The 24,819-nt window shown below is 38.3% G+C and overlaps 1 protein-coding gene across 1 annotated transcript in view; it reads left to right on the top strand.

Moving 5' to 3' along the window:
• Positions 1–24,819, top strand: part of LOC133659664 (regulator of G-protein signaling 22) — a gene marked incomplete at its 5' end in the record, with an annotated part of 30,870 nt that overhangs the window by 483 nt on the left and 5,568 nt on the right. The window contains 15 exons of the mRNA XM_062062247.1: positions 1,003–1,088; positions 1,561–1,688; positions 5,660–6,269; positions 6,389–6,550; positions 8,004–8,139; positions 8,267–8,389; positions 8,524–8,625; positions 9,039–9,233; positions 10,916–11,008; positions 15,052–15,224; positions 17,017–17,179; positions 21,155–21,319; positions 23,080–23,121; positions 23,687–23,845; positions 24,266–24,445. Coding sequence (XP_061918231.1) covers positions 1,003–1,088; positions 1,561–1,688; positions 5,660–6,269; positions 6,389–6,550; positions 8,004–8,139; positions 8,267–8,389; positions 8,524–8,625; positions 9,039–9,233; positions 10,916–11,008; positions 15,052–15,224; positions 17,017–17,179; positions 21,155–21,319; positions 23,080–23,121; positions 23,687–23,845; positions 24,266–24,445 — 2,517 coding nt within the window. The remainder of the gene's footprint in view (positions 1–1,002; positions 1,089–1,560; positions 1,689–5,659; positions 6,270–6,388; positions 6,551–8,003; positions 8,140–8,266; positions 8,390–8,523; positions 8,626–9,038; positions 9,234–10,915; positions 11,009–15,051; positions 15,225–17,016; positions 17,180–21,154; positions 21,320–23,079; positions 23,122–23,686; positions 23,846–24,265; positions 24,446–24,819) is intronic.

Genomic DNA, 24,819 nt, shown 5'->3' with positions numbered 1-24,819 from the left:
TTCATATTTATTTCAGATATGAAAGTAGTTAACTTGCTTTATTTGAATATTTATTTTCTTTTTAAACAGAGTAATCACACTTTTTAATTTGTATTAATCGCTGTTATTACTCACATAATTTAAATCATCTTTTAAAAAAAACTAATTTTGGCACAAATGCATGTGAAATTGTCAAACATAATTTTTTTGTAAATGTTTTACTAAAAGGCATGTCATTTATTTGCTCAAAACTTGGTAACAGTTTTGTCTAAAATCCTGTTGAGGTTTATTTTGGAGTGAAATTTGCCAGCAAGCACACCATCACTCATCTTTGCACTAGTGTGTGCATTGATCTGATCACTGACCGTATAACAACACGCACCACTTTTCAGATGACCATTCATGGTAAGTTGAAGGAGCATGTACAGTCAAAATAAATTGCGATATTAAACCATAAAAATGCATGGGTAAACCTCCGTTTTGGTTGTGTAGATCACAATACATTTTTCCGTACAAAACCCTGGTTTCTACTTACGAGGACATTATACTGCCACTCTGTGGTGGAGAAAGAGTATACCACATCACATGTTGGATGCATCCATCCATTAGTTTCTACCGCTTGTCCCTTTCGGGGTCGCGGGGGGTGCTGGAGCCTATCTCAGCTGCATTCGGGCGGAAGGCGGGGTACACCCTGGACAAGTCGCTACCTCATCACAAGGCCAACACAGACAGACGGACAACATTCACACTCACATTCATTCACTAGGGACCATTTAGTGTTGCCAATCAACCTATCCCCAGGCATGTCTTTGGATTCAAGATGGCCGAAAAGAAAAAACACAACCGATAGTTCAGATGGCAACTTTGAACTTTTTTTTGTTTTTATATTTATTGGATTCCAAAAAGCCTAGATAAGATAAAACTGAATGCCATACAAGAGGTTGAGTCTTAAGAGGCTACTGCGATAATTTTTTGGAATGAATCGCATGACAATCCTAAAAGGTATTTTGTATCTTGTTGTAGTGCCTGGACAGAGAACAGGGAATTCGGTGGATCAAAAAGAAGAAACTGCCATATTTCCTTCGAAGTAGTTGCTACCATGAGTACAGGTACACTGTAGACATTATTACTGTATAAACACAACACTACTATTTACATAGGGCCCTCATGACACATGTACACATAACTAGCACTGATTGGATGGATCTGGCCTTTTCAAATTTACAGTGTTATCTTTTTTATGGATTTCAATGACATTCCCAAGCTGTAGGAAAACTCATGATCTACCATTTTTACACATTCAAAATTACTGGCTTTATTCCATTTGGGCCTCGCTTACGTGGAGTGGGCATGTCTGCAGGTTAGATGAGAGAATACGAATAATAGAAACTTGCGTAACTTAAAGCGTGTGAAAAAACACTAAGCGTAAACCGGAGAATAAGTCCCATAGAGTTTAATAACTTACAGTAACTGTTATTCTTATAATCTGCTGAAAATCATCTCTTTTGAGTGACATTTTCAAATTCATGTCGAATCATTGTATGTTTGGGTAAACGTTTTTTTTTTTCTGATGTTTTGCAGATTAGCCAAGTTGTTGTTCCAGGGGGTACGTGATGTAAATTACCACAGGAGAATATGCAGCTCTTGTCTATCCACCCGATCTCCCACACACTGTGACAAAGGAAATAATAGCTTAAATCTACATGGAGGTACACATTTATTTTATGACTTCACATTTGCCAGTCTACACATGTTAACCTGGAAACACACACACGATATGAAATGTAAGAAGAATCAGAATAGTTTTATTGCCATTGTTTGAGAACGAGTTCACAAACTAGGAATTTTTCTTGGTGCAATCGTGCAACATAAAACACATATAACACAGATTTGGTAATAACAAGAGCTGTAACTGAGCTATCAGATCTTGTTATAGACTTAGAAAGAATTCAAAGGAGCTACTGTTAGGAGTTATTGTTCATGTGCCTGATGGCCGAGGGGAAAAAACTATTCAGGTGGCGGGAGGTGTGGGTCTGGATGGACCGTAGTCTCCTGCCTGAGGGGAGAGGGGAGAATAGTTTGTGTTGTGCGAAAGTTGTTCTTACTTGGGGCGCCAATGAAGCTAGAACCACTACTGTATACATGCTAAAGGCTTCCCAAATCCTAGTAAGTGAAGTGATTAAAATATCAATTTGGCCAAGAGATTCATGTATAGAATAAATATCCTTATACAAATGTCCCTCGCCACAGTGTTTCAAATATATATATATATATATTCTTTTTAAATATATTGTACAACAGTATTTTTTAACACTAATGGCTAAATGAACTAAAATTATCAATAGTGGTATTGGCAAAAAGATGAGAACAAGACAGTCAGAGCTTACTGTTCTGTATTGGGGTTAGGGATTGGCTCAGCCTCAGGCAGCATTGCTATATTGGATTAAAAGCCCTTTCAGGCGTTTGTGATAAAGGGCTATATAAATAAACTTTGATTAATTGAAAAGAGTTTGAAGATGACTAAAGGGTGTTGTTCATAATGTTAACATACAGTATATGTCTTTAGAAGGTAGTGAACAATTTTTAGCAATCTTTGGGCGCCTAGCGTATTCAATTCTGATTCTTTGGGTGACAATTCGATTGAAAATCGATTCTCAATTCAACATGATTCTTGTAATACATTATTTGGTGAATAAATTGATGATAAAACCATGTCAAAATCGGTTACAGGTTACAAAAGTTATTGGCTTCTGATGTACGAATTAGCCTATAAAACATCTTATACCATTTTGTGTGTGTGTGTGTGTGTGCGTGGGTATGTAAATGGGCTGTCAAAGTTACGTGCTGACACGTTAACTATACATTTCAATAACGGCACACAATAACGGCGTGGCGAAGTTGGTAGAGTGGCCGTACCAGCAATCGGAGGGTTGCTGGTTACCTGGGGTTCAATCCCCACCTTCTACCATCCTAGTCACGTCAGTTGTGTCCTTGGGCAAGACACTTATTATATACAAGTATAACCCATTTATCATTTATTTATTTATTTAGTGAGCAGAAATGGCTAAAGAAAAGGGCACATTATGGAAATATCAGGTTCAAAGCCATAGCAAGTTGTTCTCCCGACAAGAAAGACTATTTTTCGCCTTGAGAAGAGGCGACATCCCTGCAGCAAACGCCTGCTGCTCGTGTCGTTCTAGAAGTGGGTGGTGCTTCACTTCTATGTTAAGGTGCAGTGATAACTTAACATTTAGATTGTGACTGATTTAGTAAGTAAGATGACATAAAAGCTCAACAGAAATGAAAGACAGTCGGCAGGATGTCGAAAGCAGACTTTTTTTTTAATTGCAAACAGTCGATCCGTCATCAAAATATGTCTACAATTGTGTACATTCTTTTAAAACATGTTCTGGTTGAGTCCTCAATTACCTAATGATTAGCATGCTGAATATTAAATGTTATTAATTAATAGAGAAGGTTAAAACATTGTCATGCAACAATATGAGGCCACCCCCCCCGAAAATGATCTGTCTAGACAGGGTACACTTATTAATGATTAAAAAAAATGATACCTATCTGCGGTTAATTTTGAGTTAACAATGAACAATGTGATTAATCACAGTTAAATATTTTAAATTGTTTGACTGCCCTAGGTATATGTATATATGTACGCAAACACACACATACAATATACGTGTATATAAAGTGTGTTTTTCCATTTTATTAATGAATCCCGAAAGTATTCACAGCGCCTTACTTTTTCCACATTTTTAGTTACAGCCTTACACCAACATGGAATACATTTATTTTTTTCTTCAAAATTCCACAGACAATACCTCATAATGACAATGTGAAAGTTTTTTTTTTCTAAATTGTAAAGTTATTAAAGATAAAAAATCACCTGTACTTAAGTATTCCCAGCATTTGCTCAATACTTAATGCACTTTTTGCAGCAAATGCAGTCTCAAGTCTTTTTGAATACGATACCACAAGCTTGGCACACCTATTTTTAGGAAGTTTCACCCTTTCCTTTTTGCAGCACCTCTCAAGCTCCATCAGGTTGGATGGGAAGCATTGGTTTTCATCTAGGTTATGTCTGTACATTGCTGCATTCATCTTTCCCTCTATCCTGACTAGTCTCCTAGTCCCATCCCCACAGCATGATGCTGCCACCACCACCATGCTTCACTGTAGGAATGGTTTTGGCCCGGTGATGAGCGGGGCCTGGTTTCCTCAACACATGATGCCTGGCTTTCACGCCAATTAGTTCAATCTTTGATTCATCTGACCAGAAAATGTTGTTTTTCATGGTCAGAGTCTGAGTAGTCATTTTAGTAAACCTTTTACTAAAATGGTTTCCATCTGGCCATTATACCATACAGGCCTGATTGGTGGATTGCTGCAGAGATGGTTGTCTTTCTGGATTAAGGTTCTCCTTTCTCCACAGAGGAATGCTGTAAGTCTGACAGAGTGACCATCGGGTTCTTGGTCACCTTCCTGACTAGACTAAGATGAAAGCAAAAATGTACAGAGACATTCGGAATGAAAACCAACGCTTCCTATCCAATCTGATGGAGCTTGAGAGGTGCTGCAAAGAGGAATGGGCAAAACTGTCCAATGACAGGTGTGTCAAGCCTGTGGCATGGTATTCAAAAAGACTTGAGACTGTAAAGGTGCATCAGCAAAGGCTGTAGAAAACTATGTATACGTGATCTTTAAAAAAAATGTTTTTAGTATTTTTATTTTGAATACATTTACAAAAAAAACTGTTTACATTGTCATGGGATATTGTCTGTATAATTTTGAGGGTGAAAATGTATTTATTGTATTTTGGAATAAGGCTGTAACATAAAATGTGGAAAAAGTGAAGCACTGAGTACTTTCCAGATGCACTGTATATTTACAAACCTCCCAGTATGTTAATCCGTCTATTAAATCCCAGTTTTACAATACACAAGATATACCTTTACAAAGCAATGAAGAGGACATACAAATACAATACATGATTCTTGATTGATTCCCTGCGGAAAAAAAGAAAAACACATTGATCCTCGAAAAATATGAATAGATATAAAATCAAATTAAAAAATGTTTTGAATGTGAAGCCGTTTTTTTCATCCATCCATCTTCTTCCGCTTATCCGAGGTCGGGTCGCGGGGGCAGCAGCCTAAGCCGGAAAGCCCAGACTTCCCTCTCCCCAGCCACTTCGTCCAGCTCCTCCCGGGGGGATCCCAAAGCTTTCCCAGGCCAGCCGGGAAAGATAGTCTTCCCAACGTGTCCTGGGTCTTCCCTGTGGCCTCCTACCGGTCGGACGTGCCCGAAACACCTCCCCAGGGAGGCGTTCGGGTGGCATCCTGACCAGATGACCGAACTACCTCATCTGGCTCCTCTCGATCCGTTTTTTTGAGGACCCCAAATAATGAATAATTCATACTCCACTAAAATTAATTGATTGTGGTCATATCCATAACCAATTAACAGTGTTAAACGAGGGATTACTGTATGCAAATTAGTGTTTAGGCTAGTGGACTAAGGTATAAAAAAACATTTAAAAAAGGTTATCCCACAAATACAAGTACAGAGATTGGAGGAACAATTTTGATTGTAAGATTTATTCATTATTCCCCTTGAATAATAATATAGAGTGATTTTAGATGAATACCTCTATTTTTTGCCACAGGTTGTGTGAGAATACATCAGCCGGTGTCCTTGGAGCAGAGCAGACAAATCTACACGCACTGCAGTGAATCGTCCAGATGTTCCTCCAGATTCTCCAAATGCTCTTTCTCCTCCACCTCAAACCAGAAATGTGCTGCTGGCACTGACATCTCAGAACCCTCAACCTCACCTGGAGAGAAGCCACTTGTGGATTCCCTGGCTGCTGAAGTTGTTCAACAAGTGATCGAAGATGCTGTATACATGTTGACTGCACAGAGCCCAGCAAACACAACTCACCCTACCCATAATGCCAACACAAATAGATGTTGCAAGTGCAAAGTTGGGTTACAGGCTTTTGATAAGAAGAAGAAAGAAAACTTCCAAGAATGCCAAAAAAGGAGTGGTGACGAAATACAGCTTGAATGTGAAAAGACAATGTCTGAGGGGAGTTGGAGCAGAGGATGGGAAACTGTCCTTGATATTTGCTGCCATGGTACCTGTTGCCAAGGCAACAAACCTGGCATTTATGGCTTAAAGGAGTTTTTGCGAGGCACACCAGGAGGCAAGTTGTTAAATCTGTGGTTTGACATCGAGAGACTGAAAACAATAGAAAACTCAGAGCGCAAGAACAGGTGATTATGTCATTGCCATCATCTAAGTCTGTTCAGTAATCATACACTGTATATGTACACTCACTGTACAAGGAGATTGATTGTGCAAAAATGACATTTACTTTGGTTTGTGCTTTTAGCTTTTTGGCCGTAATGAGAAGCCGCTATCTCCTAAGCGGCAGTCAGAACTGTCTGAACAGGGAGCAGCTCTGCACACTGTGGCTAACTACCTCCGTCTGCTGGACAGAAGAGAACATGTGTGCCATTCAGCCCAACCTCACAGAGTCACTCATCTCCTACTGGTCACGTTTTAACCATTCAGATAATATTTTTGCCTGTTTTTCTATTCTCCTTGATGATATTGCTCCTATGCAACATTAACAATACTTGATTGGATTCACTGTGTATAGTGACTTTCCATTAATTAAAAATAATAATAATTTCAAGGAAGTACATGTTATGCGTATACAGATTTGAGGGGGATTGTAGGATTGAACATAGAACATAAAACAAGCAACAATGGTGTTCAGGAGGAAAGGGGAATTGTGCATTGTCAAATGTGCCACTTAATGAAAAGCTATCACAGTAATTATTACAATAATCCCTCGTTTATATTGCCATTGCTGGTTCCGGACGTGGCCGCGATAAATTAATTTCCGCAAAGGAAGACTCAATTAAACCTGTCTACTACCTTCTTAATACATATATCAACATTTAGAGAACCCTCTAGACCGGAAATAACACCCTTTAATCACTTTTACACTTTTTTAATCCAATATAGTAATACTGCTTGCAGGTTGAACCAATCAGTGGCCACAATACTGAACAGCGTGCTCTGATTGGTTTAGTCTCATCTAGTGGCCAATACTAATGTCCATCCCTCTATCCTCCTCCTCCCGCTTATCCGAGGTCTGGTCGCGGGTGCAGCAGCCTAAGCAGAAAACCTCAGACTTCACTGTCCCCCAACCACTTCATCCATCTCCTCCCGGGGTATCCTGAGTCGTTCCCAGGCCAGCTGGGAGATAGAAGGAGCTGAGCCTCAATTAACCGGTCGATCAATGTTACCATCCTCACTTATAGTCACAAAGTTTGAGTTATGACCGAAAAGACAAGATCACAAGCAGCCGAAATTAGTTTTGTCCATCCGGTGGCGGGGCTCTCCCTTAGAGATAGGGTATGAAGCACTGTCATTCGGGAGGAGTTCAAAGTAAAGCCGCTGCTCCTACACATCGAGAGGAGCCAGATGAGGTGGTCCGGGCATCTAGTCAGGATGCCCCATGGAACCCTCCCTAGGCAGGTGTTTAGGGCACGTCCGACCGGTAGGAGGCAACGGGCAAGACTCAAGACACGTTGGGGGAGACTGTCTCCCGGCTGGCCCGGGAACGCCTCGGAATCCCTAGCCCTGGCCCGAATACAGTACATAACGCCTTTCTAGACAACCTACATTAAATTATATTTCACGGGCATACTGTATTTGTAATATTACATAATCATCAGCCAGTGATGACATTATGTTTGCAAAATATCAAAATAAGATCAGGCCTTAATTTAAAAACAATTCACATCATACTGAGTAGTTTGTCTAATATATGTTTGTCAGTAGTACATGAATACACCTCTTTGTGATTCAGTGCAGTTTAAACCCCTAAACGCAACATCCACAATATATCTGTATTTAATCTGTGTTCATGGAAATTTTTGAAACGGTTATTATATTGGATTGCATTTATAAGTCTTTCCTTCTTTCCCCCACAGGTTTCCTCGCTACTGCACATCCCTGTATGTCCAAAAAGACATGTGTGTCAGCCCTCTTTCTGCCTTAATGACCCCCGCTTCACTCTGCCCAGACAGCTTTCTGTATGGCGGATCCTTACATACTGTTCACACACCTGTAAGTGCATGAGGGTATACGTTTGTCCTTCTGAAGGAATGTAGAAACTGAGGCCAAAATAATCTTTCAAAATTAAAAGTATATAACGTGAACTCTGTTTTCTTTTTCTTTTTACTTCTACGAACAGTCTGTATGTGGCGAAAGCCAATCAGTAAACTGCACAATTAAGGAAAAGATGCTGCAGGCGCTGTTTGTCGACCCTTATTCTGGCTCATACTTCACACACTTCTGTGAGCAGTCTGGAAACCAGGTAAAAATAATGCGACATACCTGCTCCTACTCCAGAGAGTATGGCGCATTGAAATGAAATGTACACGTTTCAATGTTCATTTTATGTTTAATGGGCATTTTCAAACAATCATTATTACTTTCTTTCATCCAAAGATGTGGGAAAATACAGTTTACTTTTGGATTGACCTCCAGCACTATCATGAGCTCTTCTACCAGGATGGATTGGATCCCTACAGAGTGCAGAGAGTGGCTCAGGTACACAAACATTCATACTGCGTTAATACATAGACTTATTTTATTTTATTGCCTGAGCCAACACATGTATAGAATAATACAGTGTTGTTGTACTTTTTCATGTTTTTACTTCAAATTTCTTGTACTAGTTAATACGTATAATTGTACAACTGTATATACTATCCACATTTTTACGTAGCAATTATGATGCTTTTCTTTCTTTGTGGTCACATCAAATGTTTGTGTGGCAGTTTTTCAGGCGGTGACTAATGAAATCCAATTAACTGTCAGTCTCATTGTTCTGTTGCTATGACAGTGGTCTTTGCTGACTGTGTAATTTAATCACCCTCTCTAATTAACATCAAATATTTGGAAAGAAAAACTAAGCTATTTGATGGTTTTGGCAATAACTTCTCTCATCTCCTTTTTGTCAGCTTCTGTACTCCAAATATCTCCTCAGCTCTGCCAGGAGGAGCATTGGCGTGACGGAGGAGGTCAGGAGGGAGGTGTATGGCGCGATGATGCCAGCTTTTGAAGAACTCTTTGATAAAGTGGAGGACCACGCCTTGAACATTCTCATGGAGGCATGGACAGAGCTGGTTGACCGGGACAAAGATTCCTTCCTGCAGGTGAGAATGGGTCATGCCACTTTTCACCTGTATTATGTGCAAATACCTCATCTCGACAATTACTTACATCAATCTGTGGTGGTCAAAGTCAGGCCAGGGGGTTATTTGCGGCCAACAGCTTATTATTAGTGTCCCGCGTAGAGATTGGTACTCAGACTGGATAACGTAATAGGGACCCGTGCTGATGTAAAAAGTAGTAAAAAAAAATCGCCTCATTTTGATGCAAAAAGAATGTAGACTCAGCCACATGCAACAAGTGCTTGAAGGTGATATTAATGTCACAAAAAGTCTGACGCTCTTTTTAAACTTTATTGCCAACCTTAACATAATCTACACTGACTGAAATTTTTGTCAAGTAGTTTCTCCTCAAATAGAATATGATTTTATTTGAATAGGGATGATACAGTTCAACATAGTTCCAAAACAATTAATGCACCTGATATGCTGTACAAGAAGTTTATAGGAAATGCTAATTCCCAATTCTGGTTTTTAGCTGTTTTTTTTAAATAAATAACAGGGGTTAGTGCATCTGCCTCCCAATACGAAGGTACTGGGTTCGATCCTGCGCTCTGGATCTTTCTGTGTGGAGTTTGCATGTTCTCCCCGTGACTGTGTGGGTTCCCTCCGAGTACTCCGGCTTCCTTCCACCTCCAAAGACATGCACCTGGGGATAGGTTGATTGGCAACACTAAATGGTCCCTAGTGTGTGAATGTGAGTGTGAATGTTGTCTGTCTGTTTTGGCCCTACGATGAGGTGGCGACTTGTCCAGGGTGTACCCCGCCTTCTGTCCGAATGCAGCTGGGATAGGCTACAGCACCCCCACGACCCCGAAAGGGACAAGCGGTAGAAAATGGATGGATAGATGGAACATACTCTAACACACTATACAATCAGTCAACATACTAGAATAACATATGGGGAAATAAAATACAAGGTAAGACCTTTTAAAAAAAACACCACTAAAACCAGGGGCAAGGTAATGTGTACAGCTTTTTCTCTTTAGCCAAAATTTAACCTTTTATTGTGAACAGATTCCTATCTGCCATTAATTAGATATTTTTGAATTGTCCGGAATAAATGCATTCATAGTACCTTTAGTAGCTAGTATTTTTGCTAAATCTCTTGCTGCTAGGTTTGCCGTTTATAATTATGCAATTTGTTGCGGATTTTATTTTATATTAGTTAATATTTGAGTTATTGTTGAAGTATATAAATTATTTTGTTCATCTTGTCAGTCACAAAACGCTGTAGAGGTCAAAAGTAATTGTGGTTTTCTTTTTTTTTTAAATAAAATGTGTATGTTTTAGATTTTTTCTATACCCTTTCAGGCACCGTTATGCATTGTACCAATTTGGCACGGGTATTAAATATAATGTAAGTCATACCAAACACTAGTTTCGGGGCATATTGTAACACAGCCACATATCAAAAATTATTACAAACTATTTGCTTTGTCTTCTATAACACAAAGTTGAGTTAAATACATTTACTCTAACTACTTACAAAATTTAGATAAATTGCATTGCTTTTAGGCAACATGTAATAAACTAAACAACAGCTAAAGAAGTTTGGACACCCCTATCGCCATAATGTAATGTGTCTTTTTGTAAGAATTATAGTAATAACAGGCTCTCAAATAGAACTTTAAAGTGTTAATATTTTGTTTGTGCTTGTTTTATAGGTGTGTGTTCATGAAGTGGAGCGCTGTGTTGACTGTTGGGAATACAGGGAGCTTCAGAACCTACACATAGAATCTAACCAGCAAATACAACAGGTCAGTTTGCGTAATAAAATATTACAGATTTATGAAACATCTGTAGGTTAACGTAGCCTTTATTGTATAATATGGCTCACAGTGGGCAAGCGGGCCTCAGTCATTAGATGAAGGGTTCAGGGGCCGTATGTATCAAGCTTCTTAGAATTACTCCTAAGAAGTCTGCTAAGAGTTGACTTAAGAGTAAATAAATTCTTCGCTGAAAGCTGCACTTAAAAGTTAGTTATCAAGCGTCTTACTCACACTTTCCGCGAAGTGTAGGACTGAATCTTAAGTGTCACACTCAGAGCTGAATTACGACATTACTATGTGCCGTAAACGGAATTTTAGGTGACGTCATTTCTGTGTCCATAGAAATGACCAATCACGGAAGGGAATCCCTTGTCTAAGAATAAACAAATATCTTAGAAATATTTAAGTGGACAATGGGAGTGTATATTTTGACAATAAACTACAAAATAATACAAAACAAACAAACAGTATTGGCAATGAATCAAAAATAAATGTTTCCTTTTTGTTGCACCTTTCCTGCTTCCTGCTCCCAGACCGGAGTCAAAGAGGCAGGGGAGACACTTCTCCAGGATGTATGCTCGGGGCAACACCCTTCACTTTACCCGGCAGTGGGTCTCCACAGCGGACGACTTTAGAGTGAATGATGAGTCCGGCGATTAGTTGCAAATCTTGCTTTATTGATTGCTTGTACACAGCCAAACCAACAAAAAACAAACTAGTCCCCGCCCGCACTCACGCTACCGCTCCCTCTCTTCTCTCGCCCACACACTCACTGACGTCACTCACCTCACATGCTGTCACCTATTAAAGGGCCACACACATACATACGCTACTCTCATAACATTTTCTTTCTAATTCATTAATTAGGCAACTAATTTGAAACTGGTGTGGGTGGCTCTATATATACTAGCCCACTGCAGCCACATGCAGAAATCAACAAGGAATCGAAAATTATTAAATCTGTGACAAAAAAAATACCCGCTCTGTCTAAACGATACCGTTTGATCAGCTGCTCGTCATCAAACAAAGCCAGGACATCCTTCCGCTCCCTGAACGTTTGCGCACGTCTCTCTCGCCTCAGTGCCATCCCCTGCTGGCAACTCCTAACCACTTAAGACACTTCTGAAGGTCTCTTAAATATCGTGGAGAGTAGGAGTGATTCTTAGACTTAAGAACGTTGATAAAAAGCTTTTATTCTTAAGTTTGAGAGTAGGACTAAATTTCGCAAATTCTCAGGACTTAAGTGTAAAATGGCACTCTAAGAAGCTTGATAAGTACGACCCCAGAGCTCTAATCAGCTGTGATAGGCTCCAGTTTTTTGAGGAAAAGTAGTAAATAAAATGGATGGTTGTAAGTTAATAGCCAAATATGAATAATATGGAAATGGATTTAATGTTCTGCTCCATTACAATTACTTGCAGTGTGTCCAACTATAATTGGTATGTGGTGTGTCTGCCATTTAAAAACTAGTTACTGGTGTTATAAATAAGAAATGATGCATGTGACTGAGCTTTGTTCCCAACAGAGCATGATGTATCATGGAATAAAACTTTCATTCTTTTTCTCGGCTCCAGAACTAATAATTGCGTTGTTTTTGTTCATAGTTTTTTGCCCTGTAGTTGTAGCAGTGGAGCCTACTTTTAAGCTGTTGTTGTAAAATCCCAAGAGTGAAAGGCATCAGTTTTTGCAATTACTTATAGGTACATGATATTAGACCGGCATATCCACTAGTAAACCATTGAAGAAAAGCATACACTATACCATCATTTATTGCTATTAATTAGTTAGATAAATACATTTCCACAAAGTAGGAATAATTTATTACAAATCTCATATTTTCATATCTAATGCATTAATCATCTGTTTATGACCTTCTAAAACATTTTTCAACAATAGCCCTCTAGACATGAAATAACACCCTTTAGTCACTTTTACACGCCTACCTGTATATAGTAAAGCTGGCGGAGGCTTAGACAATCAGTGGCCACAATACTGAACAGCATGAGCTGATTGGTTTGGTCTCATCGCGTGGTACAATAAATGTTTTGCCTTTTTTTTTTTTTTTTTTAGCCATTTCAATGTTTAAACATGTAGAATATGCTTAAAAAATACCAGAAATCAATTTCAATATTTGAAGAGCGATGTGGCGAGGGATGACTGTACATTGTTTTTTCTATTATCTATGAAGGCACTCAGCATAGAGGACACACTCCTCCCTATTTAAGACCAATTTATTAATTCATGAGTATTTGAGAAAGACTAAACTGTAAATATATAATTTATGCTGCATTAATAAGGCAGTGAAAATACTAAATTACACTCTGGTCACAGACCTTTTGAACTTTTTCTATGAGGCAGACAGTTTAGAGCAGGGGTCACCAACCTTTTTGAAAGCAAGAGCTACTTCTTGGGTACTGATTAATGCGAAGGGCTACCAGTTTGATACACACTTAAATAAATTGCCAGAAATAGCCAATTTGCTCAATTTACCTTTAACTCTATGTTATTATTAATAATTAATGATATTCACACTTAATTGAATGGTTTAAAAGAGGAGAAAACACAAAAAAATGACAATTAAATTTCGAAACATAGTTTATCTTCAATTTCGACTCTTTAAAATTCAAAATTCAACCGAAAAAAAAAGAAGAGAAAAACTAGCTAATTCGAATCTTTTTGAAAAAATTAAAAAAACAATTTATGGAACATCATTAGCAATTTTTCCTGATTAAGATTAATTTTAGAATTTTCATGACATGTTTTAAATAGGTTAAAATCCAATCTGCACTTTGTTAGAATATATAACAAATTGGACCAAGCTATATTTCTAACAAAGAAAAATCATTATTTCTTCAGTCTTATTTATTTCTTTTTAAAGAAATTCAAAAGACTTTGAAATAAGATTTCAATTTGATTCTACAGATTTTGTAGATTTGCCGGAATAATTTTTTTGAATTTTAATCATAATAAGTTTGAAGAAATATTTCACAAATATTCTTCGTGGAAAAAACAGAAGCTAAAATGAAGAATTAAATTAAAATGTATTTATTATTCTTTACAATAAAAAATAAATTTACTTGAACATTGATTTAAATTGTCAGGAAAGAAGAGGAAGGAATCTAAAAGGTAAAAAGGTATATGTGTTTAAAAATCCTAAAATCATTTTTAAGGTTGTATTTTTTTCTCTAAAATTGTCTTTCTGAAAGTTATAAGAAGCAAAGTAAAAAAATAATGAATTTATTTAAACAAGTGAAGACCAAGCCTTTAAAATATTTTCTTGGATTTTCAAATTCTATTTGAGTTTTGTCTCTCTTAGAATTAAAAATGTCGAGCAAAGCGAGACCAGCTTGCTAGTAAATAATAAAAAAAAAAAAATAGAGGCAGCTCACTGGTAAGTGCTGCTATTTGAGCTATTTTTAGAACAGGCCAGCGGGCTACTCATCTGGTCCTTACGGGCTACCTGGTGCCCGCGGGCACCGCGTTGGTGACCCCTGGTTTAGAGCAATAAAAGACAAAAACTAGCAGACTGAAAAACTTGTTTTTTTCATAACAACTTCAACCAGTTAAATTCTGGTAAATTAGTTTAAAATTATGGATTTGGACCTTGACAGTTGTTTTCAAATCACTGAACTTTAGTAAATGTATGCAATATGGTAATGTGCAATATGTTTGATTGTGAGGAAGTGTGTGATTGTTTTTATGACTATTTGTAGTTGAGTTTTTTTTTTTTTTGCACTTATGGATGGCACCTAATTATTTAGGTAACTATGACGACAATGACAATAAAGGGATCCTATTCTAATTGGAGCATGTGGAAATTAATTGGTTGTACATGAATGTGCGTACACTAGCAAAACATGTTTTGTAGTTTTATGTCAAAGAAAACATTGTGTTGCACCTAGCACTGCACACTAAACTGTAACGTTAGCGTTAAAAACATGAACGATTTTCGGGTTGCTGCACCTTCAATTAAAGATGAAAACAAATTAAGGAAAAAACACCACATATTTTTGACTGTGTCTTGTAAACAGGTAATGACATTGCCGTCTAATACTTCACCTGAGCTTTTCCCTCCGGGCAACCGGGCCCTGGACTCTTGGTCCAACGTGCCTCGACAGTACCAAGGTTACCGTTTAGGCTCCTTGTTTCGCCACTGTCATGAGATTAGGCACTTTATGTCCTTCCTCCAGGATAGCGATGTCAGGTGAGTTATATAACACAATGTTGTCATATTAGACTGTTTTCCGGCTCTCTAAGCTTTTTTTTCTTTCACTTGGCAACATTTTATGTGATTACTTTAGCCTTTTAATGATCATGAAAGCATATTGATCTGGCATGGCTCACTGAGATATTAGTCGTATGACAAATCAGCCAAAAAGCAATTACAAATTGTGAATAAATGTACTGTCTGATAAATTATTTAAATGTTTTCTATTTATATAATTTTATTATACACATATAACATAAAAGTGACCCTAATCAATGACCCCATAATTATTTCCTTTTGGTCTCGTGAGAGATGTCCTCCTTCATGCAGTATTTCCTTTGCTCTGCAGGGGCAACAGCGAGGCGTACGCGACCCAATAAAGCAGCAATAGAAGAAGACTCGAAAATAGAATTTGTGCTACCTATTAGGTGGCGGTATGCATAGCAACTAATAAAACACACAGTTGTCTTTAAATATGTATATTTTTTCATCCCTAATAAAAATGAGTGAATAAAATATATCAATATAATTTAAGGAATCATTGTACATACTTGTAATATGTTGCAGTGTGCAATCAAAGAAAATGTTTGATCAAGTGAAATTAATCAAACAGAGAATGGAGATATTAAAAACACTAACCTTATGACATAAAAGTACAAACTTTTATTGTTTTGTTATAAAAGGTTTGATCAGATGAAATTATTCAGTACAACAGTAGGTATTAAAAACAAAAACCTTATGACAAATGTGTGCTTTTCAAGTGGGGTGTGAATTTGTTTTTGGTGACACTTACTGGTCACAATATTTCATTAATTTAGGATCATGACGCAGTAAGTTGAATGATACAGACATGTTTGTTACTGGATACTTTTTTAATACACTTCTGCCTTGGAGACTTTGTATGTGTAAGTAATATGCAACTATTGTTATTCGATACATGTCAAAATTGTCAAATGTGCTGTTTTAGACTGCAATATTGTTCAATTAAGGACAACGATTACGTATGTCTAGCTTGTGTGCTATGGTGTGCTTAGCTGCTGTGTAGCTGCTAGCTCATTGTAGACTATAACCTACCATGTTTACCTTTTGTAAATGACTTCACTAAAAAAAAGATCAAACTAATACTTATTGGAGGACATTTAGATGTTAACTGGCCGTCCAACTTTGCGCAAGTAAATGAATGCGCTGCAGGACTGCTTGTAAAGATGCTTTCAACAGAGATTTTACTTCCGAGACAATATCGTCCGATACTTGTTTTTATGATATTTGACCGATATTGAATATTGGCTCGGTACACCCCTAAAAATGGATGTTGATGCATCCGTGTTTAATTTTCGGTAGATGGTAAATATATACTGCTATTCAAGCTGTACACTGACTTCTCTTAAGTTTATCAAGGTTTCATTGCTATAGTATTGTATTGACAAGAATTGAGGTTCAAATGTACAAGTCTCAAATACTGTGTTTAAGTAGGTGCCCTATAAAGGCTCATTTAAAAATACAATTGTATATTGATTTTTATTGTACTGTATTATATATATATATATATATATATATATATATATATATATATATATATATATATATATATATATATATATATATATATATATATATATATATATATATATATATATAATTTTTGTTTAATTAAAACGTTTTTTTTTGTTGTTTTTTTTCAACTTTAGCACTTAAAATGTCCTATAAATGACCTCGGTTTTGTTCTGATGTTTTACATGTGTTGAGTGTGTGTGGAATGAAAGTGCCCTGTTGCAATGTTTGTTGTCAGTATCCACTTGGAATGCTGGCTGGACCTGGAGCAGTACAGGAGGACCCCTCAGAGGAACAAAGCAGTGAAAGAGGGACGATCTTTGCACATTGCCAACAAATATCTCAACAAGAAGTACTTTTTTAGTACCCACAGTCCCGCCACAACAGAGCAGCAAAATAATGTAAGTAAAACAAACTTTTTTTTTTTTTTTTTTAAAAACACAGTGTGTTCTTGTTTAGTGACAGTGAAATAGATGGTATCGTTTGAATTATTGTCAAGTTTGTGGGAAAGAAAGCCACGGGCAGTGACATAGTGCCCATGACATGACAATCCAGATTTAGAGTGCAAGCTCCCACTGAGGCTTTCATATCACATCTAATAAACGGCGCCCTCTGTGGCTCTAATGCAATGTTCCACTTTTCTCTTCTGCTATTCGTTAGACTTGCTGCTGACAGCTTGGACAGAGTGTCACTGAGGGATCAGACAATAAAAAACATGCTTAGAATTACAATGAGGGGGGGGGAAGAGGTTTGTGGTTGGAATCCACAAGACGAGTGCAGACCTACTAGGACACAATCTGTAGTCTAAAGTTAGATTTCTACATTGCAGTAAAACTGCAGGGGGCACCCATTGTAAGACAAGATGAAGGGATTGGACATTTTGAAATAGTTTTCTGCTGATTCAGGGACAGGGGCCGCAGAGGAACACTTCTATCATACATTATGTATATTGTATTAACGAGCTAAACAAGCCTGTTACATTTAATATTTAAATAGAGCAGGTGTTTCAAACTGTTTTGTTTTTTATTGCGAGACACATCGCAGTTATACCTGAGATATATATATATATATATATATATATATATATATGTGTATATATATATATATGTGTATATATATATATATATATATATATATATATATATATATATATATATATATATATATATATATATATATATATATATATATATGTATATATATATGTATATATATATATATATATATATATACACACAGTTGTAACCGTGATTATATATAAATGTAAATGTATAATCGCCTTGTGATATAATTTCTGCATTTGATGGATAACTTGCTTTAAAATCATAGGTCTGGGTGACAAGCAGATATTAAACTATGTATTTTTTGATATTGTGTTGCATGCTCAGATCATTTTAAAGTTTACAAGATATGCTTGTACTAGTTGCCCCACAGCTCAAGCCTGTATGTTGGAGTTTAACCCAGTAGGCGAGAGGTTCTAGCTTTCTTCCGCCTCCCGGTCGGGGAGGGGTCCTGACTTTTTGTGCTTACTCACCAAACAGCAGTTCAGAGTACCCACCTTTTTTGGAGTCCCTAGTTTAGAGGGAATACTGGAGCGTACTACCCCAGGTGATTGCTTTGTTCTGGTAGGGGACTTAAACGCTCACATTGGCAACAACAGTGAAACCTGGAGAGGCGTGATTGGAAGAAACAGTCATCCAGATCTAAACCAGGGTGGTGTTTTGTTATTGGACTTTTGTGCTCGTCAGAGATTATCCATAACGAACACCATATTGAAGAGAGATGCGGAGCTTTCCACCGATCACCACGTGGTGGTCAGTTGCCGCCAATGATGGGGGGAGGATGCCGTTCAGACTTGGCAGGCCCAAACGTATTGTGAGGGTCTGCTGGGAATGTCTATCAGAGTATCGCGTCAGAGAGTTTTAATTCCCACCTCTGGAATAACTTTGAACATGTCACAAGGGAGGCGCTGAACATTGAATCCGAGTGGACCATGTTCCATGCCTCTATTGTCGAGGTGGCCGATAGGAACTGTGGCCGCAAGGTGTTTGGAGCCTGCCGTGGCAGCAATCCCAGAACCTGCGGTGAGGGATGCCGTCAAGTTGAAGGAGTCGTCCTACCGACAGGCCAAGCGGTGTGCAGCTTCGGCGGTCACGCGGGCAAAAACTCTGATATGGGAGGAGTTCGGGGAAGCCATGGAAAATGACTTCCAGCTTCGAAGCGATTCTGGACAACCATCCGCCACCTCAGAAGGAGGAAGCAGTGTACTGTCAACACCGTGTAAGGTGGTGATGGTGTGTTGCTGACCTCGACTAGGGATGTTGTGTATCGGTGGAGGGTAATACTTTGAAGCCCTTCTAAATCAAACCTACACATATTGAGGAAGCAGTGCCTCGGGAATCTTTGGTGGACTCTCTTATTTCTGGGGCTGAGGTTGCCGGGATAGTTAAAGTTCCTTGGTGGTAGGGCCCTGGGGGTGGATGAGATCTTCCCAGAGTTCCTTAAGGCTCTGGATGCTGTGAGGCTGTGTTGGTTGACAAGACTTTGCAACATTGCGTGGACATCGAGGACAGTGGTGGTTCCTCTTTTTAAGAATGGGAACCGAAGGGTGTGTTCCAACTATAGTGGGATTACACTCCTCAGCCTTCCCGGTAACGTCTATTCAGGTGTACTAGAGAGGAGACTACGCTGGATGGTCGAACCTCGGATTCAGGAGGAGCAGTTTTCGTCCTGGTCGTGGAACTGTAGACCAGCTCTATACTCTCGGCAGGATCCTCGAGGGTGCATGGGAGTTTGCCCAACCAGTCTACATGTGCTATGTGTCCCTCGGGAGGTCCTGATGGTGGCGGTCCGTTCCCTGTTTGATCGGGGTCAGAGCGTGGTCTGCATTGTAAGTCGGACCCGTTCCCAGTGAGGGTTGGACTGGGCCAGGGCTGCCATTTGTCATTGATTCTGTAAACAACTTTTATGACAGAATTTCTAGGCGCAATCAGGGCGTTGCGGGGTCCTGCTGGCTTCAGGATCTTAAACTCTTGCTCGATCAGTTTGTAGCAGAGCGTGAAGCTACTGGGATGAGAATCAGCACCTCCAACTTAATCAGAGTCCATGATTCTCGCCCGGAAAAGGGTAAAGTGCCATCTCCGTGTTGGGGAGGAGATACAGTATTAGGCTAAGTGGAGGAGTTCAAATACCTCAGGGTCTTGTTCACGAGTGAGGAAAGAGTGGATTGTGAGATTGACAGGTGGATTAGGGCGGCGTCTGCAGTAATGCACACCCTGTATCGATCCATCATGGTGAAGAAAGAGCTGAGCAGGACGGCAGAGCTCTCAATTTACCGGTCAATCTACGTTCCTATCCTCACGTATGGTCATGAGCTTTGGGTTATGACCGAAATGACAAAATGACAGGTACAAGCGGCTGAAATGAGTTTCCTCCATCGGGGCTCTCCCTTAGAGATAGGGTGAGTAAAGTAAAGCCGCTGCTCCTCCACATCGAGAGGAGCCAGATGAGGTGGTTCGGGCATCTGGTCAGGATGCCACCCGAACGCCTCCCTGTGGAGGTGTTTAGGGCACGTCCAACCGGCAGGAGGCCACGAGGAAGACCCAGGACACAATGGGGGGGACTACGTTTCCCAACTGGTATGGGAACACCTCGGGGTACCCCCGGGAGGAGCTGGACAAAGTGACTGGGGAGAGGGAAGTCTGGGCTTCTCTGCTTAGGCTGCTGCCCCCAATACCCAACCTAGGATAAGTGGAAGAAGATGGATAGATAATGAATGCATTAATTATTTAATTATGAATTAAATTAAACACGTTTCCTATATATTTTTAAATAATGTATGCATATGATAGGTGCACATCCAGACTTTATATTAGGATCACCCTGTACAATTACAGTTCATATTGTTTCTTTATGATAGACCCAGGCTTAAGTGCTGGTTGTCATCTTACTGCTTTGGTCAGCACATTCAGTCACAGGAAAAATTAGAACATTTTCTACACAAGTGTGTCTCAGACTTTTCTTGATGTAATAACAAAATAAGTTACACATGTCTTACACTATTAAATATTTACATTTGTTTTGAGTGTGTGAAATATTCATTAAAATTTTTTATCTTGAGTTGTACTTTGAAAAACTTTTTTTTTTCCATCATAAAAGAGACCGATACATGCAGTATAGGACAGAAAGTAAAGACAAGGGGAATGAAACGAAAGGCTTTGTGGGAAAGAATACTATGAGTCCGGAAATGACAGGTGTCTGGTTTCTCAAAGAGATCATGTTTTATCCAATGTAATCTGTTCCTCATGTGGTTTGCACACACACTCCTTCACCTTCAAGCATGTGACGTTGCTCGTCTATATTCTGTGTGTGTTTAGGTGTTACACCTGGCAGGTGGACAGGAGCGTCTGAAGCGTGAGTGTCTCTCAAAGCAAGTTACTGTGAAGATCCAGGATATCATCAGGAGTCACATTGAGAAAACGTGGCTGCCTCAGTTTCTGGCCACAGCAGAGTTTATAGAACGACAGAAACACAAACCAAAGGTAAACTTTCTATTTGTCTTCCTTATACTAGGCCTAATCCCGGTCATAACAATTCTATAAATCAAGAACTACTATTATTATGTGAAAAAGTCTCAAGCTTAAATGTACTTTTTGTTTAAGTTTTTTTTTTTTTTAACTTTATTGCAATGGTTTTACAAAATTACATTTCTTGTCCTTCAACTTTGCTTCTTTTCCCCCAAAGAACATATTAACAATTTCAAAGTAAATAAACAATAACTACAATGTGTTGAGAAAATACAATACAAAAGACTTCCCATCTCCACATGCTCTTTATGCATACGTATACACAAAATCATAACCTAATTGTACACCATATTATACTCGTTATTTTATGATTTAAGAAGAGAAATGCATAATACTGACCTATATTTTATTTATATTGTCAATATTGTTAATTGTATTACCACTATATAAATATTTGGGCTATAACTTACAAAAAGTTTATTTTATCACTAATACTGAATGTATTTTTTTCTCTTTGTATTATATTTATTGGATTATTTATAAAGGTTGATTTAATCAGCAAGTAACAATTCATTAAATTGAATATTTTAGTAAAATAATTTTACTAATTGTATTCGTTATTGGATCTTTAAAAAAACAAAAAATATATAATGAATGAAAAATGTACTGTGTGTATATATGATGAAAAATATGAATAAATACACATTCATATTTAATTGTTCATACATATTTTATGACATTCAATAAATACAAAATAAAAGTAAAATCCAATTTTGCCCATGGACACCCTAATTATATAACAATAACATGCTTCATAATCAGTAGTTATAACACATGTCTTTGTTTGACAGAATGTAAACACTAACTTCTTCCTGATAAGCTAGATATTAAAAACTAATTCTGTACGCTGTAAAAAAGAGCTGACTAAATATACAAATTAAAAAAAAACTATATTTTAGGAAAAAAATACTAAAAACTAGTGAGATTATCAGTCCATGCAACTAGTTAATTGTACTTGATCAAACATCTTAAGTTAAGATTTGTATATCTAGAAATTAGCAGGACTTTTAAGATAGAAATAAGTATTTTATTCTGAAAACAAGCATTATTTAACTTGCAATTCCTAAATTAAGCATCTAGGGATGTTGCAGAATCTTTAAACAAGATTTAGTTTGTGGGGAAAACCAGAATATCTTATTTGAACAGTAATTTTATCAATAAAAAAAAAAGCTATTTATTCTTGCTAAAATTAAGATTATGATGTAAAATCAATGACTAAAAATAAGTAAAAATCTCTTACAACTAGCGACATTTCTAGAAATACAATTTTAAATCTTGGCAAGTGGCAAATAATTTGCATTGTATATTATCAATGCCATGTGGAAGCTAAGGTCCTTTATTGACTTTAAATGCTTCAATGTGTTCTAGTTTGTTTTAGGCCATAAATGTCACTAAACAATCATCACGTCATTATACTAACACATGGCTGCTGAGGGAGAGACCACTAGGCTGCTCTTGGTGTCTCTCAGGTGGCGACACGTAAACCAAATATTCCGCTGCACTGCCTCATTATGTTATCACGTTGACAGTTTGGCTAACATGACTCGTGTCATTAGGTATAGGAGAAGTGTTAACTCAGCATTATTATGCAGGATTACAGGAGACGAGGGGAAGGGTGTAAATGATCCTGAAGGAGTGCAGTGTTGAGAAGATGTGTGTATTTGCTTCTTTGTAATACTAATATATTTATTGGTGTGTGTGTGTGTGTGTCACAGCCCAGCTCTGAAGAACGCAAGACAAGAAAAGAAGTGTGGAAGGTAAATTGACGCCCACAGTGTTGGAATGGAGAGACATTTCTTTTTTTGGCTTGCAAACATGTGCGATTTACTTCACCACTTGGCTCCAACTACTGGCTTTGTCAAACTTCATTTTGGCCCTGTGGTTAATTTTCCCAAATGGGATCCAGGATAAATACGATTAAAGCATCAGCGTAACTAAACTGGCTTGAATGGTCTTCAGAGTGTTCTCATGCAGCTCTGTTGTCCTCCCTGCTGCTCGGCAGCACGACGCAGATATAAAACATGAACATTTGGAAGCAGCGTGATTTCCATACACCATCGTCACTTTCATCTTTAGGTTCATGATGTCATCGCTGGCAGAGAGCAGCTTCTCTAAGGAGTGTCATGATTTCACTTTTGTGTGAGCTCATCACTCGCTCTGCATTGTTCAATGTTTATTTATATAGCCCTAAATCACAAGTGTCTCAAAGGGCTGTACAAGCCACAACGACATCCTCGGTACAGAGCCCACATTGTTGCTGTTGTTGCTTTCATCGGGGGGGGGACACTTCCACATCTTTAAAGCTGCCCACTTTTCTTACAGACTCAGGGCTTGTGGATGAGTTCCTCCAAGGAGATCCTTCTATTCCGACAGCTTCTCCTCAGCCCTGCCTCCTCTTTGCAGTTCCAGCACTTTGTGGGTGTCAAGGGCGACTTCCTGGAGAATGACGTGCGCTTTTGGCTGGAGGTGCAGAGGTACAAGGTACAAAAACAACACGCCAGCCGCGCACTCGTTACGCTCAATTGTCCCAAAAGTAACCTCAATTTATTTGATTGGTTCTTGAACAGGGTTCACTAAGAGAAAAGTTTGTATAATGAAGCAAATTTCTCCATAATTAACAATGTAAACATGAACACTAAGTTCCAGCCTCGCCAAACATATATTGTACCAGGTACCCCTAGTTTGAAGACAAAAATGTACATTTTACATTTATGTAATAACATTTTTTTAAATATAAATTTACATTTTAAACATGAATAATTGGTTGCAGCCTTGACAAAAGTCCATATTCTGAACAGAACATAGATTGAGGTTCCTCTCTCCTGCTTTTGTTGTCCTTAAAATACATACAGAAGTGTCCAAAAAGCTTGAACCTCCACCAGTTTGTGTTCCTCCCTGCAGGACCTTTGTCATTCTCACAGCGCACAGGCCATAATCCAACAAAAGATTTCCACAATCATCGACTGCTTCATCAACTCTTACACACCTCCAGCCCTGCAGATAGACATCTCTCAGGAACAAGCGCAGCACATTCTGGACAAAGGCCACCAGCTGGGCCCTTACATCTTTAGAGATGCGCAGGTGCTGTGTTGATATCAGATATCGGCTAAAAACCAGTGTCGGATAATATTTGTTCGCAGCTAAAATATCCGATAAAACGCACCAATACAAGCAGTCCTTTTACTTGTGTGGAGCTGGGCAGCCAATTAACATGTTAATATCCTCCAAAAGCACACAAGGTTGGTCTTCTCTTGGGTTTTAGTCAAGTCATTTAGTAAATATGCTAGGCTAAAGGATAGCAGGAGCTAGCAGCTACACACCAGCTAAGCACACGTAATAAATATCCATAACTGAACAATATTGAAGTGTAAAACATGACATTTGTCAATATGACCAAGTATTAACTAATTATATTTGCAGAAGTGTATTAGAAAGTATCAGTAACAATCATGTCT

The sequence above is a fragment of the Entelurus aequoreus genome, linkage group LG11, assembly GCF_033978785.1.
Source record: "Entelurus aequoreus isolate RoL-2023_Sb linkage group LG11, RoL_Eaeq_v1.1, whole genome shotgun sequence".
Lineage (NCBI taxonomy): Eukaryota > Metazoa > Chordata > Actinopteri > Syngnathiformes > Syngnathidae > Entelurus > Entelurus aequoreus.
The sequence above is the reverse complement of the archived record's forward strand: the minus strand, read 5'-3'. Positions and strand labels throughout refer to the sequence as shown.